Here is an 11071-nt window from a genome sequence, read left to right on the forward strand (position 1 = left end):
CAAATGCAACAGAAAAACGCTGTATGATGGAAAATGAAAAACACGCAAACACACACACACAAAAAAACAATTGCAAACACAAAAAAACAAATATGCAAAAAACAACTGCAAGTAAGAAATGCTGCAAACAAAACCCGAAAAAAAAGGAAGAGCACTAGACCACTACGGGGCGCCAACCACCAAATCACATGGGACCAGACTAGAGGATGACACAGGAGTGGATTTTCACTCCTGTCCTGTCCTGGTCTCACAGAAATAATCCTGTCCTGTCCCACTCCTGGTAACATGACTCCTGCTCCTGTTCAAAATCACTCCCACTCCTGTACCGCTCCTGTTTTTTTCTCTTCATTTAATTTTTAGGAAATACATTGAATTTGATTTGATCTTCTACCCATTCCTGTTTAAATTACTTTGTGTTGTGCAGTTTTATTTCAAAAGATATGGCAACAGGAACAGTTCATCTGTGGTGAAATAGAGACATTTATTTCCTTAATCCAAACAAAAACCTTCACTAAATGTCATAAAACAAATAATCCATGGCCTGTAGTCCATATAATTTTTCTACGGAGGATCAGCTGCTGAATCTCTGTTTCCAGCTCTTTTGATGGTCAGTTACAGTAAAAACAAAAAATCAAAACCAGTACATGTGTCACACCATGTCTGCCTTAGATGAAAGAACCCAAACATAACAAGTTGCATTTTACTAATTTATTGAGCAATTGTTTCCTTTAAACAGTGACATTACTGCCATGTTTTAAATTGTTTAAACAAACAAACAAAAACAAAAAAAGAAAAATAATGTACTAAGCAGAGAACTCAACAAATAAAAATGTTTAAAGACATTATTATACATTGGACGACGTCCTCAAGAAGTTCACAATCTATGTGGTCGAGGTAACGAGCTCGTTTGGGTGAAGCATGATGTCGTGCATCTTACCAGACTTCAGAGCATCATTTACAGACTGGACCATTGCAGGTCTGGTGTTCCATCTCGAGGACCCACAGACCTCGCACCAATATGTCCCCCTACAGTAATTCTAATGCTAATAGCCACTGCGTGGTTCAAGCCAAGAGCCATGGCCCCTAAAAAGGGCTTCTAGAATCGCCCCTGGTGTGAAGAAATGAACTGAGAAAAATCAACTCTTGGCCTAAAATTTAACTCAACAACATAATTGTACACGCCATATCCTAAATCTAAAACTAAAACAATTATTATAATGTATATGCAGCCAGCCTTTCATATAAAAACTGGGATATTTTTACAGGAGAATGCTTTCACTAATGAGTTTATTCTTGTACTGACATGGCTTGAGGCTGACAGTAACTATTTACACAATAAAGTGATGGTTATTCACGTTTTCCTCGATTTCAGTATCCAGCAGGACGCCAAAATATAAAATAGGGATATTTTTTACGGAGAATGCGTGCACTTTAACCAGGAAGAGTTTGTTTTGTGTTTTTTGTTGTTGTTGTTGTTGTTGTTGTTGTTGTTGTTGTTGTTGTTGTTGTAGTTTGTTTTTTACATTACAAACAGCAACAGATGAAGATGAAGATTTTAACCTAAAAACCCACACAACAAAGCAGAACATAATTTTTAAATTAAAAGGGATATGGTGGAGAAAAATGCGCTGTTTGAGTTTTTTTATTTACTGACGGTAAACAAAGTCCGACTTCCCGCAGCTCCTCACAGCTGAGACTAAAGTTTAAAGCAGCACCAACACAACTCTCGTGAAGTTCAGGGTTATTTGACACTTTCCTGCCCGTTCTGTGAGTTTAATAGACAGACGGTTACTTCTTACCTTGCGTTGCAAACTATTTCAGCTACTCAGTTTCTTTGCTGGAGACTTTGCTGCTCGGTGAAAAGCTACAGTTGGAACAGTTGACTTCTGGGCAATGTAGTTCTTTTGACTTGTGTTAAAGTGATGGCTTTCTGAAAGAAAACTACAAAATAGCTGCGTCGTTTTTTTTTTTTTTTTTCATTTTTGGTTATTGGACGGTTCCCGCTCCTGTCTGCTTCTGTTAGCTTTCAGTCCGGTCACGTCCTGGTCACGTGAGTTATAATGAGGTTGACTCCGGTCCCGCCGGAATCACGTGACCCGCTGTACTCCCGAAAAAATGTCATCCTCTAGACCAGACCAACTGTAAATGCATTTAGCTGAGCGGCCACTTTCTAAAGCTATAGTAATACTTTCATAGTATGCAAGGATACATAAAATGTCTCGAGTAAAAAGAGGTTTTGGTTATGTAAAGAAACAAAAAGTTGCTTTTGTTAAAGGTAAAGGCAGAAAATTAAACATGGGCAAGACAGTGGCTTTAAATCATGTAATTTGATATTTCATCGGAATACCGGAGACATTATATTGAGAGAAACATGAAAAAGAAAGCATTAGATAATTTTGCCACAATATGAAATTGGAATTGGTGGTAAGATTATCAAAACAAGCAATGAGTCCAGCTAAGATGATTTGGCACATTTGTAAGATCTGCCAGTGTAAAGTAAAAATACTCCTAATAATTTTAGTGTATATTATGTGTCTGTATCACTGATATTAGTGTTTGGATCAGTCTAAAAGGTCTCATCAATTTACAAAACAGGCTGTTTGCAGCTTTTCTTCCTTGCAGTTGTTTTTCATGTATTTGCTGTGCGTTTGCACCTGTCTGCCACCGTAGTTACATGTTGAATGAAGAATTGTTTCTATGTTCAGTCTAAATTTTGTGTTTTTCTTGTGTCCCCCCACCCCACACACACACAGTGACAATGCTTGACATGAACATCAGTCAGTTCCTGAAGAGCCTTGGTTTGGAGCACCTGAGGGACATCTTTGAGAGGGAGCAGGTCAGTAGCATGACTTGGTTTCAAACGAGTTAATTAAAACCCACCTGTGTAGTGAAATTAATATTACCGAGTTTTGTTTAAGCCTTTTTTGTTTCATGTTTATCATTTCAGATCACACTAGATGTGCTGGTTGACATGGGCCACGAGGAGCTGAAGGAGATCGGGATTAACGCGTACGGCCACCGACACAAACTCATTAAAGGTGTTGAACGGTTGCTGGGGGGTCAACAAGGTGAAAATCTTTTCACAAGTCTGCTTTTTTCCTGCCAACTGAGCTCCTCAAGCCAGATGTTTAAAATATTAAAACTTGTTCTTTTTGCCACCTCACAGGTGCCAACCCTTATCTGACATTCCACTGTGCCAACCAGGGTACCATCCTGATCGACCTCTCCCCCGATGACAAAGAGTACCAGTCTGTAGAGGAGGAGGTGCTGAATATCTCTTATCACCTGTAAAATTATGACTCGTCTGATTACAAGCAGTGATTTAAAAAAAACTAAGACCGTTTTTAACGTTTCTTAGATGCAGAGCACCATCAGGGAGCACAGAGATGGAGGCAACGCTGGTGGGGTTTTCAGCAGATACAACATCATGAAGGTACCTTTTTTCCTTTTTGTCTTAGGTTTGTAGATCTTAATAAGTGATGACAGTATCCCATGATTTATGATTTTTGTCCTCAACAGATCCAGAAAGTGGTGAATAAGAAGCTGAGAGAACGTTACACCCACAGGCAGAAGGAAATAGCAGATGAGAATCACAACCATCACAACGAGCGCATGTTGTTTCACGGTAACCAGTTACAGCCATTTACATTTGTGTGACTTGTGTGCACTCAGGTTATTATTAACGATGCACAATATTATCGGCGTATCGGTATCGGCTGATATAAGCGATAAACTTAAATATTGGGCATCGGCCATGCCATCAAAATAACTCACCGATATAAAAGGCTCTGTTTTTGTATGACAACTCGGTGACAAGGATGCCTGCACATGGCAAAATTCATAGAGATTTAAGTTGATCATTAGTAGGCCTGTCGCAATTAACAATAAATCAATGACTCGCATGATAAATGAAAATTATCGACCTCATTTTCATTTATCGGCTTTATCGTTTCTTTGTCTCTCTCTTTTTACTGAAAACACTGGATGACGAAAAGCTCTTCACTGACCCCTCCCTTTCTCTATTTACTCTTTTCTTAAAATCCGTCCGTTTTGTTGAAGCTCCAAAATTCACAGTTGAAACCCGTGCCTTCATCTAAAAAGTTGTTTGTTTTCTACAAAAAGAAGCTGAGAACTTGTTTACTAATATTTTATTAAAAGCTTTGTGTGAAAAATTTTACGCTAAAGAGCTCAAACCACACCGAGCGTCCGCCATTTTGAGAACTGAAGAGAGACAGCCCATGTCACGTTAAGGGGCCTCTCTCCCATTTTTCTTAGAGACACCGCTGCTCGCTCCCTCACTATCCATCCTTCAGTTCAGATTGTCGTATACTGACATCCAGTGGTCGAAAAAAGGTACTACATGCAAAACAAACAGTCAGATTTCAAACAATATTATCGTTTATCGCAATAATTTCTGAGACAATTAATCGCCCAGCTAAATTTGTTATTGTGACAGGCCTAATCATTAAGATTGTATAACCATGTATTGGGCTTCTGATTTGTTAATTTTTAATTTAAGAAACTGTCAAGTATATCTATTAATGCTACTAATGCGCTTTTCACTTGTTGCTTGTGAACAGGTTGAACTTAGATTTGTGAAATAATGTAGTGTTTTAATTCCACAGCAGAGAAAGTTATGTAGTCTCTGTAAGGAGGTCTAGGAAAAAAAAATATTGGTATTATCGGCCAAATAAGTTTTTTTTTAAAATATATTGGCATATCGGATATCGACCAAAAATCCAATATCGTGCATCCCTAGTTATTATAAAACACTGTTGCATCTCCGATGTCGTATTTTTTTCCCCAGGATCTCCGTTCATCAACGCTATCATTCACAAAGGCTTTGATGAGCGCCACGCTTACATTGGAGGGATGTTTGGAGCGGGGATCTACTTTGCTGAGAACTCCTCAAAAAGCAATCAGTATGTTTATGGTATCGGCGGAGGCACGGGATGCCCGACGCACAAAGACAGATCGTGCTACCTGTGCCACAGGTAATTTATGGCTAATATGACCCTGAACTGGCAGCAGAGTTCCAGACTAAATGAAAGCACTAAATAAGAGTTTGGTTTCTGTACCTTTCTCTTTTTCAGACAAATGCTGTTCTGCCGAGTGACACTGGGGAAGTCCTTCCTACAGTTCAGTGCCATGAAGATGGCCCACGCCCCTCCAGGACATCATTCAGTGATCGGGCGGCCCAGCGTTAACGGTTTAGCTTATGCTGAGTATGTCATCTACAGAGGAGAGCAGGTAAACAGTCATCGAGTTAAACGGTTTACCTAAATCTTTCCTAATCCAAAGCATTAGCAGAAAATACATTAACACTGATTATGGCTTGCCATGTTTTCCTTCAGGCCTACCCGGAGTACCTCATCACCTACCAGATCCTTAAACCAGAGAGCACGGCCCAGTCTGCAGCAGCAGCTGAGCAGAAGTCGTAGTTTTTGTGCTGCACGGCATCACAGACTTAATGCTTGATATTTTATCCTTTGTATTTGCCTGAACAGAGTTTTCATTATCAAACACATTTCAGTCTCCTGCCCTGTAGAAATCATGGTGACTAGTGTTTCATAAACAGTTATGCTGTACAATACTCTACTTTTTGTCATGGACCCCCCCAAATCGGCTGCATGTTTATTATAGAAGCATGTAAGTTCCAGTAGTGTGTGTGGGTCTGTACTTTCAGTATCGTTCCCCTTCATCTCTTCACAGGAGCAGCTTGTTGAGACTTGAAACTTCAGCATTAACTGTTTTCCACTCTCTGTTGCCTCGTGACTTTGAAGACTCACAGAACCCCACCTCACCAGCCTTTTGGACTCCACACAGTCTCTTCAGGAAAACCTGAACCCTGTGGTTTCAACTCCGCTACCACACTGGGTTTTACTTTTTACAGACTGACCTGCGGTAACTGCTTTTTATTAACACATCTTGCTGTGCTGTGTTGCCTATGTTCCAAATGTTACCTGAGGAACCCTACAACCACTGAACTGTCCAGTTTTTAGTGGTTTTATTCCAGGCTGCATATGCTCTTATTGAGAAAGGGCTCTGTAAGATTACTAAATTAGAGATGATTTTATTGAAAGTACATTATTGATTTGCATGAAAGGCAATGTGCTTTAGCAGTGCAAAGTAAGGCGTCATGATGAAGCGTGATGAAAGTGTCGTACGCTAAAAGCATTACATGTGACTGCTTTGAACAGAGTTGGTAGATGTTGACAGGTGCTTGTGACGCCTTACAGATGAACAGCTCTTCAAAGCATCCTTGTCTGTCGCCACGGTCTCGCTCGCAGACATTCACACTTATGGATGTGCACTTTTACCAAGAAACCTATTTAAGTTATTTTGAATTGAAATTTAAATTTGTGGGACAACATATTTGTACAGGTTGTGTAAATGGTTGTGTATAACTTGCTGTTTACCAGTATGTTTGCGTTAAAATGTAAATGACATCAAAGTTCTCTTTTCATGTCTCGTTGTTTCTTCCCTTCCCCTTTTTTAAAATAAATGTCCCATTAACAACTCTTTTTCTGTTGAATGTTTGTTACAAAAAATCACAACCTGTCTACTGACATTCTGTGTTTTAATTAAAATGTAAAAATAGAATTGAACCTTGTGTAGTTATATAAACCATAGCTAATCAGTAGATGCTTTGACAGTTTAATGGAAAATCTAAGAAGAATCCATCCAGAGGACCTGACTCAACCTTGTTAGAATCACTGGAAGATTTTCACAATAATTTAAAATAAGGGAAAAACAAGCTGAGAACCCAACACACCTACCCACCTCTGAACACAGGAGGATCTGCAGTGGAAGTGGTCTCCAGCTACAAGTACTTGGGTGTGCACCTGAATGACAACCTCAGCTGCAGCAACACCACCAGCCTGATCCAGAAAGTTCATCAGAGACTCTACTTCCACAGACAGCTGAGACGAGCTGGTCTGGGAAGCTCAGTCCTCACCTCCTTCTACAGGTGTGCAGTGGAGAGCATCCTGTGCTCCAGCATCAACGTGTGGCATGGAGGCTGCACAGCTGCAGAAAGAAAAGCTTTGCAGAGAGTGGTGAAGGCTGCACAGAAATCTGTTGGAATCAGCCTCCCCACAATCACAGACATCTACACCTCCAGATTACATGAAGAGGGCCACCTGCATCATGAAGGACCCCACTCACCCAGCACACACACTTTTTGCCCCGCTCCTCTCAGGCAGGAGGTTGAGGAGCATTAAGTGTAGAACCACTAGACTGAGGAACAGCTTCTACCCTGAGGCTGTTAGACTCATGGATCGCTAACCAGAAGAAGCACTGTGAAATAATCACTGTAATACCATTTGATTGTTTATGTGCTGCTGATTATCCATGTTGCTGATCTCATGCTGCTGTGTTCATTCGTGCTCATCTGCTCACTCAGACTCATGTTCGTGCTGCTGTTGGCATATTGTTTTGGTACTACTAGCATATTTTTAGTTTAACCTTTTTCTAAGTTCTTATCTTAGATCTTATTAGTTTTTCTTTAAAATTCATACTTTTGTTGGATGTAACTGAGACCCTGTGTACACATTTTCTTTCCACCACCACATGTGGTGCGTAAACTTTGACTTTGACAAAAATGCAATTTTGTGCCACAAATCTCAACAGACATTTTTCTAATTAAAAATATTATTTAAAAACATTTTAATTTATTGCTTTTAAGTTCTCTGACTTCATAACATGCTAAATAATTAGCATATTTGCATTTAAACGTTCAGGTGTTTAAAGTTTTATTTTGGTACACTTCATGTACGACTACAAGGACAGTCTACACAAGACTACAAGAACGGTCGCATGTAAACTACGTCATGATCAGGCGAAAGCCTGTAGCAGCAGTTGGTTGTAAGTTTTTGTCGCGTTTAGTGCTCTTTTAGAGGTATTGCACATATTTTGATGATTTACTCGAATTTTTCATAAAAGATATGTTGACACTTAATATATTGTTTTATCGTAAACCTTTAAATTATCGCGTCGGCTAGAGCTGTCGTGCCTTTCATGTCTGTCGCAGACATGGTTTTCTGGAGAAGTTTTTCTCTTCTTGTTTTCCTCCGGTGTTTTTCTGAAACTTCAGGCTCTTTTGTTGTCACTGTGGATGTTGAGAAACCAGAAGGAGAACTGAAACACTTCTGGAGGAGCACTGGTTTCTGGTGAGTCGTGTATAAACAAACCATGGTGCGTTTACTGTCAAGTCAAATTTATTGTACAGCACGTTTAAAACAGCAGCTGCTGCCAAAGTGCTCAACACTAAAAATCAATGGGAGCAATTTAATCGGAAAAAAGGTAATGATAGTAGCAAAACTTTATTAAAAGCATCAAAAGAAAAACTTAAAAATACAGAACAATAAAATACTAAATTAAATCACACTGTGTCATAACAGTGAATGATGGTGACTCAACCAGAAGAGAAGGATTTTAATAAAAGTAAAATAACTTTGATTACGTAAATATATTAAATATTACAACAAGCCAATATTTTTTGAATGTTTTCAGCTGAACTAACAGAGCAAAGTGTTGTGCTACACATTTGCACCCCTTGTCTTATTTTTATAATGTTATTGTGCGCAGTCCCCCGCTCCCCCACACCCAGGCTGACCAGTTTGACCTGAGCATAGACCAGCAGCTGAATCTAGCCTATGTGGGCTCAGTCCCCCATGGAGGGATCCAGCAGGTCAGGATCCACTGGATGTTGGAGCTGGTCACTGTACAGTGAGTCTCCAGGCTAAAGAAATCCTGTCCTTTAGTGTTGGTTCATATGATGCTCAGTCACAGCTTTGTGTTTTTTATTGTAGAGATACTGGAGGAAAACCTCAGTATAACTTCACAAATCTGGACCGGCTGATAGAACTCTTGTGGGTAAATGGACTCCAACCAGGTACTTCAGTCTTCATGTGTTCATTCTCTATGCTATATATTATAGTCCCAAACTCTTTGACCAAAACGTTAAGCAGAGCTGACCCATAAGTGTAAAAATATACATGAAAACGTCATCAGGTCCAATTAGATATGTTTTTATTCTCTTGCACGTTTCAGGTTTTGAATTGATGGGCAGCGTATCAAACTACTTCACTGACTTTGAAAACAAATCTCAAGTGATCGAATGGAGAAATCTGGTTTATCTCACAGCCAAAAGGTACATTGGTGAGTGATACACGACTCAGTCCTACCTCTACCTCTTTTACTGTTTTAGTTTAGACGTTTGAGTTATTATGCTGGATAGAAAATTATTGACAAGAGTTAAAGACTAAATAAATGTCTGAGTATGGTGAAAATGGGTTTTATACATGTTGATAAATGCAGTAACATAACTCTCCCAACATTTTCAGTGTTTTAAAACAAAATGAAGATCTGTAAAGGACCAGCCGGGAACACAACGTCACAAAAATATTGATTGTGTTTGTTTAAACTGAATTTCAGATAAATATGGGCTGGGAAGCGTTTCTCTGTGGAACTTTGAAACGTGGAATGAACCAAACAACCACGACTTTGATAATGTCACTGTTTCTATTCAAGGTAAACCCAAACTACACATTTTAAGGTTTTATCAGTTATTTATTTCAGTGTCAGTTGTGTTTTTCAGTTTAGTTTTATTGTCTTTGTGATATATTCAGTAAGTTTATGAAGTTAGTGTTTTAACTGAAAATTCTCACATTTCACAGATTTATTATCACTGACTTGGCAATGCTGTGGTCATATGTGTGTAATTATCTTTTCAGGATTTCTAAACTACTATGATGCCTGTTCGGAGGGGCTGCAAGCTGCCAGCACGCTCCTGAGGTTTGGAGGTCCAGGGGACTCTTGTCATTCGCCACCACGCTCCCCGTACTGCTGGGCCATGCTGCAGCACTGCTACAATGGCACCAACTACTTCACCGGAGAGACGGGGGTCAGGATCGACTACATCGCCCTGCACAAGAAGGTGGGTTTGGTTGAAGTAGAGAAAACTAAAACTGATATAAACTAAAGGCTTGTATTTGTTTTTATCAAAATAAATGCTTTCAGCTGCTTAAAAGCCAGTTACTGTTTTTTTTTTATGTATGTTTATGTTAAGCTCAAAATCATATGGAAATGTACACAGTACCTATAGAAAGTATTTTACCATTGGATGATTACACAGTGATAATCAATGTAAATCGGCCTCTTTGACCAAAACAAAAAAAATAATCAAATAAAAGCCTCTTCAATGGCAAAATAAAAACGAAAGTTACGTATGTAACTACGGTTCTATGAATCCCGGATGACCGCCAGAGGGCGGTGCTGAAAGCACTGAATGTTCCCTTCGCGCATGCGCTGATTCGAGTAATAATACCAACGGAGTCACAGGTGTGACACGGATGACCAATCAGAGGCTATATAGCCCGACGTCATCCGCTGCTCTGCTCCTACAGAATCTTCTCGCGAAACGCAAGGATTCTGAGTGACGGAGAAGCTCTGGCGGTCATCCGGGATTCATAGAACCGTAGTTACATACGTAACTTTCGTTCTATTTCATCCCTCCTGACCGCCAGAGGGCGGTGCTGAAAGCACTGAATGACTAATATCAACGATGTCACAAGGAATCCTAACACCTACCTCACTGAGGAGGCCCAGAGGACCCTTGTAGAAGAACCTGGCCCAGGGGATGAGGGGTGGCCACGTTAACTCTATAAAATCTGGTGAACGTGCTTGGGGAAGCCCATGATGCAGCAGCACATATTGCTTCCAGCGGAACCCCTCTCAGGGCAGCCCAGGAAGCGGAGACGCTCCTGGTAGAGTGAGCCTTCAAGCCGACCGGGAGGGAGCCGGGCCCTGCAGCATAGGCGTGGCAGATGACGTCCACGATCCAGTGGGAGAGGCGCTGTTTGGAAAGAGGACAGCCTAACCTAGGGCCTCCATAACACACAAACAGCTGGTCTGAATGTCTTATCACGGCAGTAGCTGCAACATATGCCTCCAGTGCCCTTACCGGGCACAATAATGCAGACCCCTCACCAGGCGCAGGCTGAAAACGTGCCAGCCTCAACGGTTGGTTAGAGTGAGAGTGAGATAACACCTTTGGTACGAATGCAAT

At 40.4% G+C, this 11071-nt stretch overlaps 1 protein-coding gene and 1 long non-coding RNA gene across 2 annotated transcripts in view; both read left to right on the top strand.

Moving 5' to 3' along the window:
• Positions 1–6513, top strand: part of LOC119414125 (poly [ADP-ribose] polymerase tankyrase-1) — a 25891-nt gene extending 19378 nt beyond the window's left edge. The window contains exons 21-28 of the mRNA XM_037681250.1: positions 2754–2836; positions 2948–3068; positions 3167–3264; positions 3359–3433; positions 3520–3625; positions 4808–4994; positions 5094–5250; positions 5355–6513. Of these exons, the coding sequence (XP_037537178.1) occupies positions 2754–2836; positions 2948–3068; positions 3167–3264; positions 3359–3433; positions 3520–3625; positions 4808–4994; positions 5094–5250; positions 5355–5441 (914 nt within the window). The 3' untranslated portion in view covers positions 5442–6513. The remainder of the gene's footprint in view (positions 1–2753; positions 2837–2947; positions 3069–3166; positions 3265–3358; positions 3434–3519; positions 3626–4807; positions 4995–5093; positions 5251–5354) is intronic.
• Positions 6514–9084: 2571 nt separating this feature from the next.
• LOC119413552 lies at positions 9085–9760 on the top strand. The gene is made up of 3 exons (XR_005186965.1): positions 9085–9162; positions 9439–9534; positions 9738–9760. It is a non-coding gene; the product is annotated as an uncharacterized LOC119413552 (long non-coding RNA).
• Positions 9761–11071: the final 1311 nt, after the last annotated feature.

Source organism: Nematolebias whitei, chromosome 8, assembly GCF_014905685.2.
Source record: "Nematolebias whitei isolate Nwh7 chromosome 8, NemWhi1, whole genome shotgun sequence".
NCBI classification, from domain to species: domain Eukaryota; kingdom Metazoa; phylum Chordata; class Actinopteri; order Cyprinodontiformes; family Rivulidae; genus Nematolebias; species Nematolebias whitei.